The sequence below is a fragment of the Meriones unguiculatus genome, chromosome 6 (assembly GCF_030254825.1).
Source record: "Meriones unguiculatus strain TT.TT164.6M chromosome 6, Bangor_MerUng_6.1, whole genome shotgun sequence".
In the NCBI taxonomy this organism is placed as follows: domain Eukaryota; kingdom Metazoa; phylum Chordata; class Mammalia; order Rodentia; family Muridae; genus Meriones; species Meriones unguiculatus.
In genome coordinates this window covers 61586150-61611987 of record NC_083354.1, presented here as the reverse complement: position 1 = coordinate 61611987, position 25838 = coordinate 61586150, and the positions used below count along the sequence as shown (strand labels likewise).

The 25838-nt window shown below is 39.6% G+C and overlaps 1 protein-coding gene across 1 annotated transcript; it reads right to left on the bottom strand.

Annotated features, from left to right (window-relative positions):
- Nucleotides 1–287: 287 nt before the first annotated feature.
- LOC132654863 (tripartite motif-containing protein 43-like) lies at nt 288–21102 on the bottom strand. The gene is made up of 8 exons (XM_060386141.1): nt 20692–21102; nt 20054–20149; nt 19280–19510; nt 18489–18511; nt 17699–17796; nt 16121–16631; nt 1765–2179; nt 288–572 (listed from the first exon to the last, which is right to left on the bottom strand). Exons 1-8 carry the CDS (start codon nt 21100–21102, stop codon nt 288–290), a joined length of 2070 nt encoding a protein of 689 aa, XP_060242124.1.
- Nucleotides 21103–25838: the final 4736 nt, after the last annotated feature.

The window sequence follows — 25838 nt, the reverse complement described above, 5'->3', positions numbered from 1 at the left end:
TTGTAAAGAGAAGACATTAACTATAAATTTCTTTAAAACTATACATAATTTTCAAGTTGAGGCAAAAAATAATGAATGTTTTGTAACAGGAATAACTACATTTGGGATTTTAGAGAAGCAAGCTACAAAAGAAAAAAATGAAGAGATATTCAATGGGGAAATCCACAGACACAGTGTCAAAAGCTTGCTCTTTTAAGGTTATAACAGAACATAGTGTCTCCAGATTATCCCTAATATCCGCTGACAATAAGTGCAGGGAATGTGGACAGCTATCTTAGATGTAACAGTCAGAGTGGGGGCCTCAGATAACAAAGCCCTTTCATGCACTCCTCCATGCTCCCCTGGAGCAGCACCACATATGGCTGCTGGAATATTGTCATCAGCTCCCGATACATTGCTATTAGTTGACTCCTCTTTTGGACCATCAAGGCTTCACTTTTCCTCAGTTTCTCTAACATAGTCTGGCCTTCATTTTCCATATACTCTATATGCTGCTTTTCTTCTTCATAATGAATTGGATGTAGTTTCCTATATTCTATCCTGATCATTTCTTTCTGAAGAGTCACATAGTCCTGAAGAAAAAGCCCAGAATATTTTATCATCTCAACTGATTCCATCTAAGCTTAAATTCGACTGGTCGATTCTGTCACTGTGGTGTACACACTGATTTACTGTGCCCACTTTTCAGAAATGGAAATTATTTTATTTCATTCATTTTTCTATGTTAATGGCACAATGAAACAAACCCATCATTTTCTCTAAGTATTTTCATCAATTTAATGAGATCTTGAGCCAATTGAAAAGATTATTTGATAATTCATATGTTCAAACAAATATGACATTCTGCACGTAGTAATTAAATATCATGATATAGCCATAAAGTCAAACATACTGTGCTAAACTGACAGGAAGTCACTCATTAGTCTCAACATTCTCTACCATAGCCTGGCCATGCTCTCTGAGTGGAGAATTTTATTTTACGCTCAGAATTAGAGGCCTGCAGAAAAGGTTTTCCTAGTATCAATGTCCATGCCTTATTCTCAACTTGTGAATGAGCAGGTTTGCAAAAGAGCTGCCTCAATCTATTTTCAAGCTGATTTTCAGCATCAATTTCATACCACCAACCACTGAGTTGTCATTCTATTCGCTGCCTTTAGATTCTCTTGATTTTCTTGGATCTTCTTCTATAAAGATGCCATCTGATTCAGAAATCTCTCCTGTAAAAAACAAAAAATGTCCACTTTAGGTAAATAAATAGTACTGATGGACTCTTAGGCAATGAACACTTTACTTTAGGGAGAGTAGAAGGATCACAGTGTCCTTCATTTTTTCTTTTGTTGACAATGAATTTTAGATTTCTGGCAATAGAAATAAAAAATACAGCATAACCCTTTGTTAAGTCATTTATAAGCCTCACTGGGTAACATGCATCTGGTTGGGATTCCCAGATCCTTCTCTCTAGTTAATTCCAATGTTTTTTTTTTCTCATTTTCTCCAGTCATGGACAGTTTAGAAAGATATGAACTTACTTAGTCACTTTCCAGGGACCTGGACATGAGGAAATATAAAACTAGATATTATCTTTACACTTATGGGTTTCTAAAAAATATTTATATAATCATAGTCACTCTCTCTCCATTACATGTTTAAAATTTGCCACCACTTAAAACAGAAAGGCTTCCTCATAATCAGGACAGGCATCTTCCTGTGCTCTGCTAAGCTCCCTCTCTCCAGCTGTCATATTCTCTCAGAACCATCACTTACCATTTGCCCCTCAGCAGCTGCTTCAGTGGGACAGTGCCTGTGACCCTTGTGCTCCTGAGAGTCAGAGCACAGTTGACAGAGGAGGACCCTGTTTTCCTCACAAAAGATCCTCTTTGCCTCCTTGTGGGTCACACACTTGTGCTCCTCAGAGCTCAGGTACTTCATGAGGCTGTCCTGTCTGGCAATGGACACCAGCTTCTTCAGAACAACATTGGTTCTGAAGTCCTTCTGCCTGGATGGATGCCTACACGTGGGACAGTGGACAGGAACTTGCTGGTCTTCCCAGAAAAAGCAGAGGCAGGCCCAACAGGAGCTGTGTCCACAGCTTATGGTGATTAGGTCTGATAGGCAGCCCAAGCAGATGGGGCAGGTGAGCTCTTCCAGGAAAGCCTGTGAGATGCCTGACTCCACTTTCCTGAGGAAAGAAGCAGAATTGCTATTATTGGACCCCAGAGAAGCAAGAGACTGCTCAAAATTTGATTCAAGTTGTGATTCAATTCTGTCTATGGCAAAACAGGCTTCACTTTTCGCATGATCAAGGATAAAAGGAAGCATAGGATTTTGGGTGCTGATGTTTCCTGTTACACTTTCCTGACAGAAACAGAGTAGTAGCCGGACGTGGGGGCAAATGCCTTTGATCCCGGTACTCAGGGAGGAATACACAGGACGATCTCTGTGAGTTTGAGTCCACCCTAGTATATGAAGCAAGTCCTGGTCAGCAAAGGCAACACAGAGAAACACTGTTTCAAGAACGAAAAAAAAAAATTCTGTTGACCTTTTGTGCCTTCTGATCTGAAATTGTCCTGGAGACTTCTGCCAAATGTCACCTTGGCTCAAGGTCAGAGACTTTCTTTCAGTGTTTTTTGGGGTAAAAAAAAAATGTGTACCCACATGCACACACTACCTTACAGACATACGTAAGTAAAACACCTCCTTCTTTGTTTTCTGTCCAAGAAAAGGCACCCCGGCTTCACACCTTCCCTAGTAAATGCTTTGCTTTGCTTTCTGATTTTAGCTTATTAATCATTCAGATTCCACTGTCCCATCCATTGACACTTAAAGCAATGTTATTTACTTTTTCTCTCTGCTACAAGTACCTAACAAGAACAAGAATTTTTGAGGGTTTATATTTCAAGGTATTGGCCATCACGGTGGGGAAGAAATGTTGGCAGGAGCTCTAGGCAGCTGGCCCCATGGCGTCCAAAATCAGGAAGCAGGAAGCAAGGGAAGCTTGCTGATCAGCTCATCCCCATTTTCAGCCTCAACCTGTGGAATGGTGCAGTGACCTCACCAGCCTTGTGGGAGCAACTTCCCACCTGAAGTGAATCTAAGCCAACTATCTCTCAGAGACTTCTCCAGTCATCTCATGTCAGTCCTGAATCTAGGAACATTGTTTTCTTGTAAAAACTTATTTGCTTCCCAAAAACACAACTCCTGCCTGAGTATATGGGAGGAAATCTTGAGGCATAAATGAAGTTCACATGAGTATTTGAGACTTGGCTGTCTAACCAATAGGAGTTCACTTTCGATCCCTTTAAGCGTCTACACAGAAATAATCTTGGTTTGATTGAGCCACATTTCCTTCAAAGAGCTTAAGTTTCTGTGTTTGAAACAAATGGAGTGAAATGATATCCTGGATATCCTGTGTACATCAAAAACCAATACAAATACTCATTGTCAATACTTAGTTGGGCAAAGGGACTGTGGCTCCAGTATTTCTTTCATTCCTTCTTTTCGTTTCTTTTTCTTTTATTCTTTTCTTTTTGTCCTTTAAGACATGGTTTATCTTTGTATCCCTGGCTGCCTTTGAACTCAGGCCTGCTTCTGCTTTCCCACTGATGGAATTAAAGGCTTGTGCAAGCACTGCCTGGCTACTGGTTTCATTTCTTTCCTTTCTTTCTTTCTTTCTTTCTTTCTTTCTTTCTTTCTTTCTTTCTTTCTTTCTTCCTTCCTTCCTTCCTTCCTTCCTTCCTTCCTTTCTTTCTTTCTTTCTTTTTTTAGATTTATTATTATTTATACAGTGTTCTGCCTGTATGCCAGAAGAGGGCACAGATCTCATTATAGAAGGTTTTAAGCCACCATGTGGTTGTTGGGAATTGAACTCAGGACCTTTGGAAGAGCAACCAGTGCTCTTAACCTGTGAGCCATCTAGCCAGCCCCTTGGCTTCATTTCTAAACTTCTTTGATGGTCATGTTTTTCTCATTTGTTTTTTTTTTTTTCAGTACATTATATATCTCACTCCAAATTAATTCATAAATACACAGAAATATCAAAAATTGAACACAGCATTGAAAATTTGCATCATTTAATCAGGACCTATTCTTATGAATAAAATGGTTTAATTAGTTCTCTCTACTTTATTACATGCAGACTTCCATTCTAGTAAACCAATCTATAGCTAAAAATAGCCACTTCTTACAACATGGCAGCCTATTATCAAACATCCCTGAGATTCTCTTACAATTTACAACAGAAAAAAATATTACTCCCCACCCCCAAGGGAGGAGCAGTACTGCTAGGCCACAGAGGAAGACTATGCAGGCAGTCCTGAAGATACCTGATAAAACAGGTCCTCCCTGTTTTATTGGGGAGGAGGTCCTCCCCAATCAGTGGACTGGGAAAGGGGCAGGGAGGAGATGAGGAAGGGAGGGTGGGATGGTGAGGAAATGAGGGAGAAGGATACAGCTGGGATATAGAGTTAATAAGATATAACTAATACTAAAAATAAATTTAAAAAAAAGAAATTTTTTTCTTTTGCTAAATCTTGTATTTTTTACTTTTATACTACCCCAAAATATCTCTAAAGACTGGTATTTTTCAAGCCATTCAGAATATTTATTTGTTACATATTATATATGTATGCAGTATTAGATGTTATGATCTTGCTTATATGCAGTACATACATAGTAAAATGCTCAAATGCTTTAGAATTAAGAAAAAACTCAAAATTGAAAAGTGTCTTGTAATTGCCTCTTAGTATAATACATCAGAGGAATTAAGTCATGCATGATAAATCTATAATGATCCACATCTTTAACATGTTCTATACCAAGGAATATGATCAAATGGTAACAAAATCATTTTTGCTAAATAGTGAAATATCACATCTAAGCAGAATCCTCAGTTTGGTAATTAATTAAAAGTGGTAAATATTAATGACTTCTTTCCTGTAAATCATGCACTCACCCAAGCAACTGTCTCTGGTCTCAGCAATATTTTGTTGGGATGCAGTAAACTTAGCTCAGTTCTGGGTCAGACCCTCAGTGCAGAGAGGTGGTAGATCTAGCAGGGTCTGGAGCCAGAAGGTGTGGAGACAAACTCTGTTTGCTCTGGAGAAGAGTGAACTTTGATGAACCCTTGGAGGTCCTTATATACAGTCTCTAGAGACCCCGCAAACTCCCAATAGCACCTTTCTAAATAAAAGATTGAATCATGGTAGAGAGGACTCCCACTTTCTGTGGAATAAGGGTGAGGAAAGATGCAGGGAGAGTGGGACAGGGAAAAAGAGAAGGGGAAGACTATGATAGGGATGTAAAGTGAATTAAAAAGCAATTAATGAAAAAAGGAAATCTGAAATATCAAAAAAAATAAGGTTGAATCAACACCATTTCAAAAAAAAGGTTTCAAAAAAAAAGGGAGTCAGTGCTTAGCTGGGTGTGTCAGCTCACACCTTATCCCAGTGTTCGAGAACTGGGATCCTGAAGCAGGAGGAGTTTTAGGGCAAGGCCTACCTAGGATATACAGTAAGAATTTGTTTTTTTTTTTTTTTTTTTTTTTTTTTTAAAAGACTTAGTGATTTTATACCCAAATACTTTTCAGTGTCCTTATATTTTTACTTTTGCTAAGGTAAGAGTTGATTATGTTATGAATCTGTGATTTTAGCAACTTTCAACATTAAAATTTTTATTGGTTTCTTGAAAATTTAGTTCAATTTATTTTTATCATGTTCACCTCACCTGTAACTCCTCTCAAACTGATCCACTTTTTCCACTAACTCAACTCTCTATTATTTAAAATCACAAAGCACCAGCCAAATGTTCGTGCACATAATTGTATATCAGTTCCTTCTGTGAATAGTGTCGCTAGAGTTCAAAGATGCCTATCTCAATAGACATTTAGTGTTCACAGTAACCAGCTAGAGAATCCCACGGAAATGCTGTAGTAGTAAAATATCCAAGAACCTGCAACATTGTGAGGCACATGCCTTTAATCAAGCACTCAGGGACACAGAGGGCAGTATATCTCAATGAGTTCCAGGGCACTATATCTCTGAGTTTCAGGTAAGCATGCTTTACAAAGCAAGTCCAGGACTTCCACAGCTTGATACATAAGAAAAAACTGTCTACAATAAAAGAAAGCCAGAGAGAAAGGAACAAAAACAACAACAACAACAAAATCAAAATAAAACAAAACATAAAAAAAGAACCTGCAACATCTTTCTGTCCTCCCTGCTCTCATGAAACAGGGTTTTTTCTAGTAGTCTTGGCTTTCCTGGAACTAGTTCAGTAGACCGCAATGGCCTGTAACTTTACAGATCCTGCTGACTTTGCCTGCCAAGTGCTGGGATTAAAGTCATGCACCACAACTACCACCTGGCCAAACACATAACATGTCAGTTAGATACTGTTCAGTGTGTTGAATGAACCTGCATGCTGTGTTTTCATATTTTAATTCTCATGTGGTTTTAGTTGAAATAAAATCATATCACTTTCTCAGTCCCATTTCATTTCTTCTTACAGATTCTTTATATAGGCTGGTGCCAGACAGTGTGGCTAAGACTTAAGGTGGATCCTCACATCTCAATAGATGCAGATTAAGGTGGGTCTCTTCGCTCCAGGTGATTCAACCAGGAAAAAATCCAGCCTCTTGTGTTTTAATTAATTCCAGATGTAGTCAAATTCACAAGCAAGAATGGCATCACAAGGACTGGCCACATTTTATAGGGTGCTCAGTTAAGTAGCTCATCTTTGGTAGAGGCTAATTCTTTGTCAAAATTTCCCACTTGCACATCAACAAATCCAATGTTCTGTTCTTGTTGATGCAGCCAGTTTTTGAAAAATTATTAGCTTTTTACAACTTGCAGTTTATTCACCTTGTATCAGAGCGGTAGCCACCTCCCTCATTTCCTCCCAAACTCACCCTCCCTCCCTCATCTCCTGCCATACCTCTCCCCAAGTCCCCTGATAGGGGAGGTCCTCCTCCCCTTCCATCTGGCCCTAGTTTATGAGGTCTCATCAGGATTGTCTTATGCAGCCATTTTTAAGGAGAGACTGTATCACAGCAGACTTCCTGGTATTCTGGCTCTTCCTATCTTCCCTACCCTCTGCCACAATATTTCTGGAGCCAGTGATACAAGGGCTAGGAATTAGGTGTATCTGTTGGTTGTCGCAGTCTGTCCAGCTGTGGTATTCTGTTAGTGTTTGCCTGTATGCTTCTTCTCTATGCTATTGTATATATGCTATATGCTATATGCTATCCTAGCTTTACTAGGGTTTTTGTGTTTTTGTTTTATCAGATTTGCAATCTAATGTTTGGTTTACTTTGATAGTAAGCTAAATCAATGATATATTAATTTTCAGTGATTATGAGATCAAGGGAAGAATAGCTATAACTACTAAGGAGGCCTGGCAGAAAAAGGGTGTTTAGTATTATTTATGGGACATGCCAGTTTTACACACTGAGCAGTATTTACTATTTAGAGAAGACAAGGGACCATAATGAATATATTAAAATGGAGCTCAAAGTGTGTATAAAGATGAGAAAGATGTTAAAATTACATATGTTCACCTATTGTATCCCAGATAATGGGACTGGATTTGTCATATTGACAAAGGTTCTAATGTATATAAAGCATATTTGAGTCGTGAAGCTCAATGTAGTTCAGATAAGGATTGTTCTTAATTGGAGTTAGCTAGCCTATAGATGAACTCAGGCTCAGTGATGGTCTAGCTTCAGTGTAGCCTCTTCCCTCCCTGGTGATTGAATTAAAATCAGTACCATGAAATGAATTACCTCACATCAGACAAGGAGCTGGAGCCCCTCACATTCCCTTAGTAAACTATTTTCATCTAGAGTGATAACCAAATTCTTTAGCGAAACCAAAAAAATCTGAACACAGGGGTCTTTCCTGAGACTGCTATTCCAACCAAGGGCTATACATGGAGATAACCTAAGACCCCTGCACAGATGTACCCCATGGCAATTCAGTATCCAAGTGGGTTCCATTGTGATAGGAACAGGGACTGTCTCTAACACGAACTGATTGGCCTGATCTTTAATTACCTTCCCCTGAGGGGGAAGCAGCATTACCAGGCCACAGAAGAGGACAAGGCAGCCACTCCTGATGAGACCTAATTGACTAGGATCAGGAGGAAGGAAAAGAAGTCCTCTCCTATCAGTGGGCTTGGGGAGGGGCATGTATGCAGAGGGTGGAGGAATGGAGGGATTGGGGCCAGAGGAAGAAGTGAACCACGGGGGGGGGGGGACACAAAGTGAGTAAAGTGTAATTAATAAAGAAAAAGGAAAGAAAAAAAATAAAAACGAATTAAAAAAAAAGAAATAGTCCTTGTTCCCCTTACTATGGGCAATCACTTGGTTACTGAAAATTCAACCAGAGAACTCCTTCAGCTGATAAACACCTTCAGCAAAGTGGCAGGATACAAAATCAACTCAAAAAAATCAGAAGCCCTCCTATATACCAAAGACAAAAAGGCTGAGAAAGAAATTAGGGAAACAACACCCTTCACGATAGCCACTAATGACATAAAGTACCTTGGTTTGACTCTAACCAAGCAAGTGAAAGACCTGTTTGAGAAAAACTTCAAGTCTCTGAAGAAAGAAATCCAAGAAGATATCAGAAGATGGAAAGATCTCCCATGCTCATGGATTGGTAGGATTAACATTGTGAAAATGGCCATACTGCCAAAAGCAATCTACAGATTCAATGCAATTCCCATCAAAATACCAACTCAATTCTTTACAGACCTTGAAAAAAAGATTCTCAGCTTCATATGGAGAAACAAAAAACCCAGAATCTCCAAAACGATCCTGTACGACAACAGATCATCTGGAGGTATCTCCATTCCAGATCTCAAGCTGTACTACAGGACAACAGTAATAAAAACTGCATGGTATTGGCATAGAAACAGAAAGGAGGATCAATGGAACCGCATAGAAGACCCAGAAATAAATCCACACACCTATGAATACTCGATATTCAACAAAGAAGCCAATTCCATTCAATGGAAAAAAGACAGCATCTTCAACAAATGGTGCTGGACCAACTGGATGTCTACATGCAGAAAAATGAAAATAGATCCATATTTATCACCCTGCAGAAAACTAAAGTCAAAGTGGATCAAGGACCTCAACATAAAACCAGATACCCTAAATCAATTGGAAAAAAAGTGGGGAACAGCCTAGAACTCATTGGCACAGGAGACAACTTTCTGAACAGAACACCAACAGCACAGGCTCTAAGAGCAACAATCAATAAATGGGACCTCATGAAACTGAAAAGTTTCTGTAAAGCAAAGGAAACCGTCATCAAAACAAAACAACTGCCTACAGATTGGGAAAGAATCTTCACTAACCCTTTATCTGACAGAGGACTAATATCCAGTATATACAAAGAACTAAAGAAGCTGAAAAGCAGCAATCCAAGTAATCCAATTAAAAAATGGGGAACAGAGCTAAACAGAGAATTCTCGACAGAGGAATATCGAATGGCAGAAAAACACTTAAAGAAATGCACATCCTCATTAGCCATCAGGGAAATGCAAATCAAAACGACCCTGAGATATCACCTTACACCCATCAGAATGGCCAAGATGAAAAACTCAAGCGATAACACATGCTGGAGAGGTTGTGGAGAAAGGGGAAACCTCCTCCACTGCTGGTGGGAATGTAAACTGGTACAACCACTGTGGAAAGCTATCTGGAGCTTTCTAAGACAAATAGGAATAGTGTTTCCTCCAGACCCAGCTATACCACTGCTAGGTATATACCCAAAGTTCGTTCAAGCACACAAAAGGGATACTTGCTCAACCATGTGTATAGCAGCTTTATTTGTAATAGCCAGAACCTGGAAACAACCCAAACGTCCATCAACGGAGGAATGGGTACAGAAATTGTGGTATTTTTACACAATGGAATACTACTCAGCAATCAAAAAGGAGGAAATCATGAAATTTGCAGGCAAATGGTGGGATCTAGAAAAGATCATTCTGAGTGAAATATCCCAGAAGGAGAAAGACAAACATGGGATATACTCACTTATATAGATACTCACTTATATACTCACTTATAAGATATGATAAACATAATGAAATCTATACACCTAAAAAAGATAATCAATTGAGTGGACATGGGGTAAGATGATCAATCCTCATTTAGAAAGACAGATGGGATATGCATTGAACGTATGACAGGAGTCTACTGAGCACATCTGAAAGACTCTAACTAGCAGTGTTTTCAAAGCAATGACTCATGACCAAACCTTTGGCAGAGTACAGGGAATCATAAGAAAGAAGGGGAGTTAGTCTGATGGGGAAAGGATAGGAGCTCCACAAGGACCAAATATATCTGGGCACAGGATCTTTTCTGAGACTGACATTTAACCAAGGACCATGTATGGATATAACCTAGAACATCCACTCAGATGTAGCCTATGGTAGCTCAGTAACCAATTGGTTTCCCAAAGTGAGGGGAACAGGGACTATTTCTAACAGGAACTCAATGACTGGCTCTTTGGTCTCCCCACCCCAGAAGGGAGGAGCAGTCCTGTTAGGCCACAGAGGAGGGCTTTGCAGCCAGTCCTGAAGATACGTGATAAAACAGGATCAGATGAATGAGGAGGAGGTCCCCCCTATCAGTGGACTTGGAAAGGGGCACAGTGGAGATGAGGGAGGGAGGGAGGGACTGGGAGGGAATGAGGGATCAGGACACGGCTGGGATACAGAGTTAATAAAATGTAACTGATAAAAAAAAATAAAAAATAAAAAAAGAAGAAATTTGAGACAGCACATTCAAGCAACTTAATGGCTCACTTAAAAACCCTAGAAAAAGAAGAAGCAGACACACCAAGAAGGAGCAGACGGCTGTAAATAATCAAACTCAGGGCTGAAATCAATCAATTAGAAACAAATAAAACAATTCAAAGAATCAGTGAAACCAAGAGCTGGTTCTTTGAGAAAATCAACAAGATAGACAAACCCTTAGCCAAGCTAACTAAAAGGCAGCGAGACACCATCCAAATCAATAAAGTAAGAAATGAAAAGGGGGACATAACTACAGACACTGAGGAAATCCAAGAAATCATTAGGACTTACTTCAAAAGTCTATACGGAACAAAATTTGAAAATTTAAATGAAATGGCCAATTTTCTTGATCAATTCCACTTACCAAAGCTAAATCAGGACCAGGTAAATCAATTAAATAGTCCTATATCCCCCAAGGAAATAGAAGCAGTCATCGAAAGTCTCCATTCCAAAAAAAGCCCAGGACCTGATGGTTTCAGCGCAGAAATTTACCAGACATTCAAAAAAGAGCTAACTCCAATTCTCTTCAAACCATTCCACAAAATCGAAACAGAAGCAACATTACCAAACTCATTCTATGAAGCCACAGTCACCTTGGTACCTAAACCGCACAAAGACCCAACCAAAAAAGAGAACTTCAGGCTTTATGAACATGGATGCAAACAATACTCAACAAAACACTCGCAAACCGAATACAAGAACACATCAAAGATATCATCCACCATGACCAAGTAGGCTTCATCCCAGGTATGCAGGGGTGGTTCAATATACAGAAATCCAACAATGTGATCCACCATATTAACAAATTGAAAGAAAAAAAAAACACATGATATTCTCCCTAGATGCTGAAAAAGCCTTTGACAAAATCCAACATCCATTCATTTTTAAAGTATTGGAGAGATCAGGGATACAAGGCACATATCTAAACATAGTGAAGGCAATATACAGCAAACCTATAACCAACATCAAACTGAACGGAGAGAAACTTAAAGCAATCCCACTGAAATCAGGGACAAGACAAGGCTACCCACTCTCTCCATATCTCTTCAACATAATTCTGGAAGTCCTTGCTAGAGCAATAAGACAGTTGAAGGAGATCAAGGGGATACAAATTGGAAAGGAAGAAGTCAAATTATCACTATTTGCAGATGATATGATAGTATACGTGAGTGACCCCAAAAACTCTACCAGGGAACTCCTACAGCTGATAAACACCTTCAGCAAAGTGGCAGGATACAAAATTAACTCAAAAAAATCAGTAGCCCTCCTGTATACAAAAGACAAAAGGGCTGAGAAAGAAATAAGGGAAACAACATCCTTCACAATAGCCACAAATGACATAAGGTACCTCGGAGTAACCCTAACCAAGGAAGTCAAAGACTTGTATGAAAAAAATTACAAGTCTCTGAAGAAAGAATTAGAAGAAAATATGAGAAGATGGAAAGATCTCCCATGTTCGTGGCTTGGCAGGATAAACATAGTAAAAATGGCCATTTTACCAAAAGCAATTTACAGATTCATAGCAATTCCCATCAAATAACCAACACAATTCTTTACAGACCTGGAAAGAAAAATTCTCAACTTCATATGGAATAAGAAGAAACCCAGAATTGCTAAAACAATCCTCTACAATAAAGATCTTCTGGAGGTATCTCCATCCCTGATCTTAAGTTGTACTATAGAGCAACAAATTTAAAAACTGCATGGTACTGGCATAGAAACAGAATGGTGGATCAATAGAATGGAACAGAGGATCCAGAAATAAACCCACATACTTATGGACACCTGATCTTTGACAAAGACACCAAAACCATACAATGGAAAAAAGATAGCATCTTCAACAAATGGTGCTGGTCTAACTGGATGTCTACATATAGAAAACTGAAAATAGATCCACACTTATCACCCTGCACAAAACTGAAGTCCAAGTGGATCAAAGACCTCAACATAAAACCAGACACATTAAATCGGCTTGAAAAAAAAGTGGGGAGTACCCTAGAACTCATTGGTACAGGGGAAAACTTCCTGAACAGAACACCAACAGCACAGGCTCTAAGAGCAACAATCAATAAATGGGACCTCATGAAATTGAAAAGGTTCGGCAAAGCAAAGGACACTGTCATCAAAACAAAGCAACCACCTACAGATTGGGAAAGAATCTTCACCAACCCTTTATCTGACAGAGGACTCATATCCAGTATATATAAAGAACTAAAGAAGCTGAAAAGCAGCAAACCAAGTAATCCACTTAAAAAATGGGGAATAGAGCTAAACAGAGAATTCTCTGTAGAGGAATACCGAATGGCAGAGAAGCACTTAAAGAAATGCTCAACATCACTAGCCATTAGGGAAATGCAAATCAAAACAACCCTGAGATTTCACCTTACACCCATGAGAATGGCCAAAATAAAAAACTCAAGTGACAACACATGCTGGAGAGGTTGTGGAGAAAGAGGAACCCTTCTCCACTGCTGGTGGGAATGTTAAACTTGTACAATCACTCTAGAAATCAATGTGGCGTTTTCTCAGAAAACTAGGAATAGTGCTTCCCCAAGATCCAGTCATACCACTCCTAGGCATATATCCAAAAGAGGCTCAAGCACACAAAAAGGAAATTTGCTCAACCATGTTTGTATCAGCTTTATTTGTAATAGCCAGAAGCTGGAAACAACCCAGATGCCCCTCAACTGAAGAATGGATGCAGAAAATGTGGTACATCTACACAATGGAATATTACTCAGCAATGAAAAATGAGGAAATCATGAAATTTGCATATCAATGGTGAGATCTGAAAAGGATCATCCTGAGTGAGTTGTCCCAGAAGCAAAAAGACACACATGGTATATACTCACTCATATAGACATACAACATAGGACAAACCCACTAAAACCTGTGCATCTAAAGAAACTAAGCAAGAGTTAGGACCCTAACTAAAATGTCCAATCCCCATCTGGAAAGGCAAAGAGGATGGATATCAGAAGAAGAAAACAGGAAACAACTTAGGAACCTACCACAGAGGGCCTCTGAAAGCCTCTGCCCTACAGACTATCAAAGCAGATGCTGAGCCTGATGGGCAATTGTTGGGCAGAATGAATGGAATTTTATGTAAGAACTGGGAAATAGTAAGAGCTGGAGAGGACAGGGTCTCCACAAGGAGAGCAACAGACCAAGAAAATTTGAACACAGGGAACTTCCCAGAGACTCATACTCCAGCCAAGGACTATTCATAGAGATAACCCAGAACCCCTGCACAGATGTAGCCCAGGGCAGTTCAGAGTCCAATTGGGTTCCATAGTAATGTGAAGAGGGACTGCCTCTGACATGAACTGACTGGCCTGCTCCTTAGTCACCTCCTCCTGAGGGGGAGCAGCCTTACCAGGCCATAGTAGAGGACAATGCAGCCACTTTTGATGTGAACTGATGGACTAAGATCAGAAAGGAGAGGAGAACCTCCCCTATCAGTGGACTTGAGGAGTGGCATGCATCCAGAGGGAGGAGGGAGGGTGTGATTGGGAGGGGAGGAGGGAGGGGCTTATGGGGGGGATGCAGAATGAATAAAGTGTAATTGATGAAAAATTTAAAAAAAAAGGGAAAAAATAATTTAAGAACCTTAAATGACTTTCAAAAGTGGAGGAAAACATGGAGTTAGTCAATTTACATGGAGCACGTCTCGCCCCTGGGGGCAATGGTCTCCTGAACCTACTCAGACCTCAGACACCGCCACTGCTAGTTGTAGAACTGATGCAGGATGTTCCAAAGAGGGGGTTAAGGCTTCTCATAATATTTCCTATAAGCCCACACCTGTTAGTCTATATCCCCCATTTTTATTCATTATTAGCCAGATAGAGCCAAGTAATTTTGGTAATGATACTTGCTTTTTTGCCCAATGCTGGAATGCTAGTAAATTTACTAGCTGGTTACTCTCATGCCTCGCTGGGTGCCTGTGCCCATTGATGCCCCTCACGCTATGACTCTCTTCAGACAGAAAAGGGATCTTGGAATTACAACCGCCATTGTTACTGCGATCTCATTGGCAGCTGTTGGAGTTACCACCGAGGCATTAGCCAAGAGTCATACTGTGCAGACTGCTCAGACCCTGAATAACCTTTTAGCCAATGTAGCTCATGCCTTAGATGTACAAAAAGGAATTAATGCTCAACTAAAAGGAGGCTTGATGGTGTTCAATCAGAGGATTGACCTCATGCAGGAGCAAATTGATACCCTATGGAAAATCGCTCAACTTGGCTGTCAATGAAAGTATGCTGGACTTTGAGTCACTAGCATGAGAATTTTCCCTGTTCTGCACATCTGTCTAAACAAATGTCTAGCTATATTTTAGGTAATTGGACTGGAGAATTCGATACTACGATGGAGCCGCTGAGAGTGGCCATTGTCACGGTAAATTCTACCAGAGTGGACACAGGACTAGCCACAGGATTATCATCATGGATTGCTGCAGCCATGAATCAACTGAAGGAATGGGCGGGCATGGGAGCGTTAGCAGGCCTTCTGGTGTTGGGTCTTCTTGGTTTGCCTGTGGTATATATGCAAGATTAGAGTCTCACAACAGCATAATGGAGCCATGACCATTCAGGCCTTTACAGCCATGGAAGCAGGACAGTCTCCCTAAGCATGGTTGGCTACCATAAAAAGCTAAAATGTTACGCTCAGGATGCAAGGCTAAGTAAGCACTGCACTCAGGGTCAGCCGATTTGGACCCAGAGAAGAGCATGTCTGATTGAATGCGGGTTGATGCCCCAGGTCCTGCCTCTGTGAAAAAGGTATCGGACGGGTCTGATGCTCTTTGGGTGGATGACACCTAAATGAACATCAGTACAAAGTCCCAATTTATTTCTAATATCAGAGATCAGACCTCTACTCTTGCCTGATGCATCTAAAACAAAAAGGGGGAACTGTAGATTGCTGCGTAATGCTGCACCTTAAAGATGGAGCTGGTTTCTGCCTTTCACCTTCCCGATGGTGAGTGCTCTCTGTCACGAACAAGTCCACATTTGGCTAAGGCTGAGGATCTGGCTTGCTTCCATGTATGTGGACCTCTCTGCATTGCCCACGTGGCATGCTGGGGTTGGCTACCCAGATGCTATTTAAGCTATGGGCTGGCTTTCCCCAGGGTCAGATGATTGTTCAAGGTTCCTGAATAAACTGCATTGAAAAAAAAAGGTGTTCTGGGTAGGTTATGAGGAACACAAAGAAAAGAAAACATAGTTAATCATGTTTTATATTTAATAGTATTTTAATGTTTAATGGCAAAAAAAGTAACATTATATTAGGAAATACCTAAACAACAATAAAGTACTGGATTATGCTTTCTATCAAAATGCCGCCAAGAGAGAAGAAAGGTCTGACAGGGTAATTGAAAGTGCCAGGTGGGTAACTGTATATGAGGGAACTCTTGGCTACATCCAGGAAACTCACACATCCACCCTCACAATCAAGGAACACACCAACCCGGCCCACTGGCTTCTCTATATAGTGATGAATTACTGGACAGGTGGTGAGGAGACTGTACTGATTACCCTTCTTCACACACACAAGGAGAAATGCACCCTCAGGTTCAGTCTGCTGCCTTGTATTTGTTAAATAGTCATCCTCACAGACTCCTATAGCCCATTCCGGATAGTCCGTTAAATCCATCTCCCAGTAATATTTCCTAGAGAAGAAGCTCTGTGATCCACAGGAAGCAAAATAGTGTCCAGCTGATTCCACAGATGTCTCCTGATGGTGAGGGCTAAAGCTGAATCTTTTCAGGACATCAAATAGGTTCATCTTGTCATGGAGTAAGATTGCATTTCCAAAGAATATGTTCACTGTGGGAAGAGGCAAGAGGCAACAATTTAGTTGAAATGACTGTTTACACTTCTTAGGTGAGAGAGGTACCTGGAGATTGCCTGAATTACAAAAAAGAAGGTTAAGGCTAGAAGGGTTAAATGTGGTTCAAATACTTCAAAGTCAAGAAATTCCACAAGAAACTGAATGGGATCCTGATGAAAAATTTGCTGATGCTGTAGAGGTGGCTTTTAATTACACCTAGTAAATGGAAGATGTGTAGTGTGCCTTGCAGCTATGTCTGCAGCAAAGACTGTCCTTACCCGTTTCCATTAATAGTTATTTCTAAAATAGAAGAAGTGATGATGGTATTTTTATTTGCATGTAAGCACTCATGTTTATACTCAAGTAAAGACTAAACGTGCATTAGAAGTGGTTCCCTGGTTGTAACTCTCTAGCTTTAACCCCTGCCTCCTCTGATACTCTTTCCATATGAAGTCACAATTCACATTTAGATCTAACAGGGGAATAAAGACACTGTCTCTTGACCTATCTATTTGTTTTATTTTTACTGCTCATGATATATGCCTTCATGTATATAGTTATTTTATGTTTATTAACATCTTTTTTGATACAGAGCATTGGTATATATTTTTGACTGCCTTGGAACTCCCTATTTCAAACAGGCTAGCCTCAAACTCATGGGCAATCCTGACAGCTCCACATTTTAATGTTGAGATTACAAGTGCACACCACTATATTTTATATATTTTTAAACTAAGAAGTGAAACGTACTTTAAAAAAATTCAACTGCTGAAGTGATTAAGGGAAAACAATCAAATAACTCCAACACTTAGAATGATTTAGATTGTCCTGAATTAATTATCATTCTTATGTCTCAAGGAAAAACTGTTACTATATTTTCATCCTGGGTCACATACAACATTATATTCATATTTGTTGTTTGTTAAATGACCACATGAATAAACACGATTAGAAATGTGACTTGCAATGACATATCCTTTAGAGGAGGTAGAAATTCATATACACAACCCTTATCTCATTGTTGAAGGACACCTTTGGTCATTTCAGCAATGCTGACACTCACCTAGGAAGCACTTGCACCTCTCAATCAGTCCAGTGATGGGCAGGACACTGAGCTCTGGTTTCATCACCTGGGGCATGAACAGCTGCACTGACTCACTCCTGCAAGAGAAGAACACCTGATCTGCCTGGTGCTAAAGACACCATCACAGTGATTAGGAGAAATCCTCACTCCAAGTTCAGACAATGACTCAGGAGTTAAATCCCCTCCCATACAAGCCTGACAACTAGAGTTCAATCCCAGGAATCTGTGGTGGAAGGAAAGGACTGACTTCTGAAAGTCATCCTGTGAACTCCATGCATGTGCAATGGCACACTTGCATGCATGCACAAACATACAGAAAACACAACTAATTAGTACAAGTAAACACTTGTCTGAACATCTTTCACACAAGCATTTTCTGATATCATAGTGACATCATGATCAGAAAACAGGGTTGTTTCCTCCTAGATGCTCTTTTTGAAGCCCTTCTGGCTACCCATTTGTTTTTCCATGCATTCTGCCATTTCTTCTACTACTAGAAAATAAAGGTGATGGACCTTAAGGTTTATGATTTCAAATGTAGATATTTTATCACCAAGCCCTCTTGTATACACTGATTCACTATGATGTAGTAAGTGAAGGCACTTTCTGCTAAAGAACAGATGTCATATACATGAAACCAATCTCAAACTTCATACACAAGCAATTGAATATTATTCCTATCTAAGTATGTTTTTAGTTTGCTAAGGCAGCTTGGTCAATTTTGTAGCCTCGTTTAAGGATCCTGGCTTGCACTGATGACTGTACTCACCTTCTGAACATGTCTTCCAAGTCCTGCAAAGACAACAAGAATAGTTAAGATTTCTGAAGAAATGGCATTCAATGTTTGATTATAAAGTTCAGATACATGTCAGTCATCATCAAACTGATCCACCTTGCAAATTTATTTTCATGTCTCAGGATAATGCCAACCAAGATTAGCAGAGGAGATATCTTAATGAAATTACACTGTGAAAGTAACATGATTGTAGTGTGCTCTGCAAAGGGGACTTCCTTGAGCCTGTCTACAAAGCATAGGAATATTTTTTATGAAGAATGCTTCAAAACTAACTTTACCCCTGGCTGGTACCTCATAGCTATAATTCCAGAATTTAGAGTTTTGAGGCCTTATGACTACTGTGAGTTGCAAGCCAGCAAGCACCACAAAAGAAGACCATATGTCAAAACCACTATTTCCCAAAGTACTCTCAAATACACAGGTTTAAAAAGAAGAAATTAGGTAAACTGTGTATAAGGAGAGGCAAAATATTCAAGTAGAGGCTCACTGGAATGTTTGGTAACAGGAATAACTGCATTTGGGATTTCAGAGAAGCAAGCACAAAAGCAAAAAATAATGATGTGATATTTAGTAGGGAATCTACTGACACACTGTCAAAAGCTTGTTCTTTTAAGGTTATGGCAAAGACTAGTGTCTCCAGATTATCCGTGAAAAGGAAATCCACTGACAATAAGTGCATGGACTGTAGACAGCTATCTTAGATGTAACAGTCCCAGTGGGGGCCTCAGATAACAAAGCCCTTTCATGCACTCCTCCATGCTCACCTGGAGCAGCACCACATATGGCTGCTGGGACGTTGTCATCAGCTCCCGATACATTTCTCTTAGTTGATTCCTTTTGTGCACCATCAAGGCTTTGCTTTTTCTGAGTTTCTCTAAGAGAGCTTGGCCTTCATTTTCCATACACTCTATATGTTGCTGTTCTTCTTCATGGAGGACTGGACGTCCTTTCCTATACTCCGTCCTGATCATTTCTTTCCGAAGAGTCACATAGTCCTAAAGGAAAATGGACATTCTAGTTCACATTTACAGAGCATTTTATCCTCTCCACTGACTCCTATGTTTAAAGTCGACGAGTAGCATCCTGTCAGTGTGCTGATTTTCTGTCTCCACTTTTCAGAAATGTGAATTATTTTCTTTCATTCATTTATTCTTTATTAATAGCACAAACAAACCCATCCTTTTCTCTAAGTATTTTCATCAATTTAAGGAGATCTGAGCCTCCTGAAGAAAAGGTATTCATTGCTAATTCACACATTCACTCAAAGAAGAAAATCTGCAGGTATTTAATAATCATGGGGCAGTCATAGGGTCAAATGCAATGTGATGAACTGTCGGCAAATCACTCATTAAACGTTTCTGCCATAGACAGGCCATGCTTTCTGAGTGCAGCATTGTATATTACACCCTGAATTAGAGGCCTGCAGAAAAGGTTCGCCTAGTATCAACGCACATGCCTTATTCTCAACTTGTGAATGAGCAGGCTTGCAAGAGTGTTAGTTGCCTCAAGCTGATTTTCAGCATCAGTCCCATACCCACCGACCACTGTGTTGGCATTCTCTTCTCGGCTTCTAGATTCTCTTGATTTTCTTGGATCTTCTCCCATAAAGATGCCATTTGCTTTAGAAGTTTCTCCTATAAACAAGTATAAACACATGAATAGTCCTGATGGAGAGACAGAAATGAATAGTTACTTTAGAGAAAGTTGAAAATCACCATGTTCTTACTTTCTGACTTTGATAACTATGAGTTTTAGATTTCAGGCTGTAGAAATACGAAATACAAAGTAACTGTTTACTCAAGTAGCATGATTAGTAAGCATGACTGAAGTCTGGCTAATTTGAATCTGACTGGGATTTCCAAATGCTTCTTTCCAGCTAATTCCAATGTACTTTTAGTAATTTATCTCCAGTGACATACAACTTTTACAGATGTAAATTTCCTAATTTTCTACCCACCAACATCAGCATAATGTATTACAAAACTAGAAATTATTTTACACTAATGGATTTCCCAATAGATGCTTACATTTTATAGTCACCCTTTCTCCATTAGCTGTTTTTAAAATGCCACCATTGAGAATGCAATGGTTTCTCTGTAATCTGGACATGAATCTTCCTGTTTTCTCCTAAACTCCCCCTCTCCACCTTTCAAGTTCTCTCAGAAATATCACTTACCATTTGCCCCTCAGAAGCTGCTTCAACAGGACAGTGTCTGTGACCCTTGTGCTCCTGGGAGTCAGAGCACAATTGACAAAGGAGGACCCTGTTCTCCTCACAGAAGATCCTCTTTGCCTCCTTGTGGATCACACACTTATTCTCCTCAGAGCTCAGGTACTTCATGAGGCTGTCCTGTCTGGCAATGTGCACCAGCTTCTTCAGAACAACGTTGGTTCTGAAGTCCTTCTTCTGGGATGGATTCTTACACATGGGACAGTGGACAGGAACTTGCAGGTCTTCCCAGGAAAAGCAGAGGCAGGCCCGACAGAAGCTGTGGCCACAGCTTGTGGTAACTGGGTCTGTAAGGCAGCCCAAGCAGATGGGGCAGGTAAGCACTTCCTGGAAGGCCTGTGAGATGTCTGACTCCATTTTCCTGAGGAAAGAAGCAGAATTACTATTCTTGGACCCCAGAGAAACAAGAGACTGCACAAAATCTGATAAAGTTGTGATTCAATTCTGTCTATGGCAAAAGAGACTTCATTTTTTGTATAACCATGAAGAAAACTAAGCATAGGATTGTGGGTCCTGCCCTTTACTGTTACAGTTTTCCTGATGGAAACACAGAATGAGCTCATGATCTTCTGTGTCTTTCCATCTGCATTTCTTATAGAGGCTTCAGCTTAAATTGGTACCTTGGTTCAAGGCCAAAGACATCTTCCATGCTGTAAAGTGATCAAAGTCCTTCAACTCCAGAGGCTGGCCTTTCATAGTAGACATATGTTAGTAAAACACCTCCTTCTTGTCTATCCAATAAAATACAACCTACTGCACACCTTCTCCAGTAAATGCTTTTGCTTGATATCTGACATTAAGTTTACACTGATCCACCGTTTGATACATTGTAAACAGTATTCTTTATTTCTCTTAATTCTGTTACAAGATACTGACAAGAATAATACTTTATGTTGGCTCATAACTCCAGGGTATTGGCCATCCTGCTGTGAAAGAAACGGTGGCAAGAGTTCAAAGCACCTGTTCTCATGGCATCTGATATAAGGGAGCAGGAAGGAAGGAATGTATGCTGCTCTGCTCCTCCTTCCCTTTTTCTTCAGTTTGGGACCCCAACCCATGAAATGTTGCAATGATCTCAGTAGAATTTATGGAGAATCTTCCCACCTGACACAAATCTAACCCAATAATCAGTAATGGACTTGTGCAGTCATTTCCATATCAATCCTAAATGACATCAATTGAATACTAGGAAAATTTTCCATGGTGTCCTGTTTGCTTCCCAAAGACACAACTCCTGCCTTGAATTTCTGGGAGGAAATCCTGAGGCCTAAATGAAGCTCACACGACTATTTCAGACTGAGCTATCGAACCACCAGATGGTCATTTTTCATCTCTTTTACATTTTACACAAAGAAATCATCTTGATTGGATTAATTTCAATTGTTTATTTTTTTAAAGATTTATTTACTTTTTGTTTGTTTATTTATACAGTATTCTGCCTGCATGTATGCCTGAATGCCAGAAGAGGGCACCAGATCTCATTATAGATGGTTGTGAGCCACCGTGTGGTTGCTGGGAATTGAACTCAGAACTGTTGGAAAAACAGCCAGTTGTCTTAACCTCTGAGCCATCTCTCCAAGCCTGATTAATGCCAAATTTGCAAAAATAACTTAAGTTTCTGGGATTTGACACAGATGGAGTCAAATGGCTTTAGAGTTGGTCCAGAGTAACTAAAAATGTAGGACTAACACTCAATGCCAATGATTAGTTTAGCAAAGAGATTGTGCCTTCCTTAACTTCTCTAATGGTCATGTTTTCCAAAAAGGTAATTTATTCTCTATTAGACACCTCACCCCATAATGTTTTGGAAGTACACAGAGATAAATAAAATCAAACACAGAAATTGAAAATTACATCAGACTTTAACCTGAATGTACTATTATAAACAGAATGGTGTGCTTGGTGCTCTCTTTAATTGCATGTAGCCTTCCAACCCAATACAAAACTCTGTCAGGAAAAGTCAGTCCTCCAACATGGTAGACTATCAAGCAGCTCTTAAGATTCAATTCAACTCACATCAAAATCCCAACACAATTATTTACAGACCTTGAAAAACAATTCTCAACTTCATATAGAAAAAAACAGGATATCTAAAATAATCCTGTATAATAAAAGAACTTCTGGACCTATCACCATCCCTCATCTCAAGCTGTGCTACAGAGCAATAGTAATAAAAATCGTATGGTATTGGCATAAAAACAGACAAGTTGATGAATGGAATCTAATCAAAGACCCAGAAATAAACTACACATCTACAGACACCCGAGTTTCAACAAATTGTGCTGGTCTAACTGGATGTCTCCATGTACAAGAATGCGAATACATCCATATTTATCAATTTTGTACATTGTCTAACAGTATCTTGTGACTATCTCTCAGTATAACACATCAGGTCAAATAAAGTGTAGAGAATGATAAATGTAAAATTATCCATAACTTTAACACACATTAAATACCAAGAAAGAAAACTAAATAGGGACAGCGTCATTTTTTTTGTAAAATGGCAAAATATCTCTTCTAAGCAGAAACTTTAGTTCCATAATTAACTGAAAATAAGAAAACATCAAGGATTTTTCTCTTGTAAATTGTTCACTCACCCAATGAATTTTCTCTGGCCTCAGCAGTGTTTGATAGTAATGTTAGCTCAGCTCTGGAGTCAGATCCTCAATGTGTGGAGAGGATAGATCTAGCAGGGTCTGGAGCCAGAAGGTTTGGAAACACACTCTGTCTAGTCTGGAGAAGAATGAACCTGGTTAGGCCCTGGAACCTCCTTTTATGGAGGCACTGAAGACCATGCCCACTTCCTCCCCTGGTAGCTTTCAGTAATGCTTCCAATAGGTGAGCTCCAATAGATTGAATCTACACAAACAAATCCCCACAACAAGGTTTCCTGAGTTACTGTTAAGCTGGGTGGAAGCTCACACCTTTAATCCCAGAGTCCTATGAACTGTACTATTGAAGCAGGAAGATTTTTTAGTTCAAGGACTGCCTAAAATGTACAGTAATAACTTTGCTTTTGAAAAAAAGTAATTTTACAATATTTTGCTGTACCTAAATATTTCAGTGTGCTTATATTTTGTTTTTGATCATGTAACAGATGATGATGTCATCAACTTCTGATTCTAGAAAATACCAAAGACTACTTTCTCCAGACATCTTCATTCCCTACTCACTCAACTTTATTTTCTAAAAAAAAAAACTCCATAAATCTCATTCTGTAGAGTGACATTGGAGTTCAAGGTTTTCTAGCTCCCCAGCTGTCTAGAGTTCATGTTGACCAGACAGAGAATTCTGTGTTAATGCTGTAGATGTACAATAGCTAAGAACTTCCGCAACTCAAGCAGGTACTTTTGCCCATGGATGCTGAATTTGTATTTTTCATGTTTTTAGCTAAAATAAAATTGCATCACTTTCCCCTTCTCTTCCCTTTTTACAGATCCTTTAAATCACAGAAGCCTTTAAATCCTTTAAAGCCACATAAGGCTTGGCTAGGGTTTTATGTTTATCCTCACACCTGGAAAGACCTGGGTTTGGGTAGGTCTTTGTACTTCAAATAATTCAATCAAGAAAAATCCCTTGAAAGAAAAATTCCAGCTGGGCAGGTGTGGTGGTACTTGCATATAATCCTAGCACTCAGGGAGGCAGAGGCAGGTGGATCCCTGTGAGTTCAAGGCCAACCTGGTCTACAAAGTGAGTAAGGACAACCAAGACTACATAGAAAAACCTTGTCTAAAAACAGGAAAGAAAATAAAAGAAAGAAAAGAAAGAAAGAAAGAAAGAAAGAAAGAAAGAAAGAAAGAAAGACATTAAAAAAAAGATAGATTCCACCCTCATGAGTTTTAGTTAACTCCAGATACAGTCAAGTTGACAAGCAAGAATAGTCATGACAAGGACTGACCACTTTGTAGGAGTGATCAGTTAGAGAGCTCATCGCTGATAGAGGCTAATTCTTTGTCTAAGGATGAGACTTTAATACAATCTTTCACTACCACATCAATATGTCCATTGTTCTGTTCTTGTTTATGCAGCCATTTCTAGAAGTGGCACTTTCACAGCAGAGTTCCTAGCATACTGGCTCTTCCTATCTTCCTCACCATCTTTCACAATATTTCTGGAGCCAATGATGCAAGAGCTAGGATCTAGGTGTATCTGTTGGGCTGGGATTCCCATAATCTGTTGGTTTTTGCAGTCTGTCCAGCTGTGGTATTCCTTGAGTGTCTGCCTGTGTGGCTCTATGTTATTTGTAAATAAGCTTCACTAGGATTTTTAAAATTGGATTTGCAATCTAATGTTTTGTTTACTTTGACAGTAAACCAAATCAAGGATAAGTTAATGTCTCTGCAAGTATGAGATCAAGGAAGCACAGGAGGACCAGCAGGAAAAGAGCATTTATGATTACTTATATGTCATGGCAGTTTTCCACGTTGAGCTGTGTTTAATATTTAGAAAGCACAAAGGACCATAATGAGTGTGTTAAGATGTAATCCAAGTTCATTGCAAATTTATTTGTCATAGGCAGAATCTGGAAACAACCTAGATGGCCCTCAGCAGGGGAATGCATACAGAAATTATGGCATATTTACACAATGGAATACTATTCAGCTATTAAAAACAAGACAATCATGAAATTTGCAGGCAAATGGATGGAACTATAAAAGATTGTCCTGAGTGAGGTAACTCAGAAACAAAAAGACAGGCATGATATACATCCACTTATAAGCAGATATTAACTGTATAATATAGGATAGCCATACTAAAATCTACAGACCTAAAGAAACTAAACACTAAGGAGGACCCTAGGGAGGATGCTTAAGTCTCATTCAGAATGGCAAACATGACAGACAACAAAAGCATTTGAAGAGAGGAAACAGGATGGGAATCTACTATACAGGGTCCTCTGAAAGAATCCACCCAAATGGGGATCGGAGCAGATGCTGACTCACAGCCAAACTTTGGGCAGAGCACAGAGTCTTATGGAAGAAGAGGGGGGTAGGGATATGACATGTAAGGGATAGGAGCCCCACAAGGAGAACAACAAAGCTAAAAAATTCTGAGTCCAGTGTGTGCTGCAGAGACTGATGCACTAATCAAGG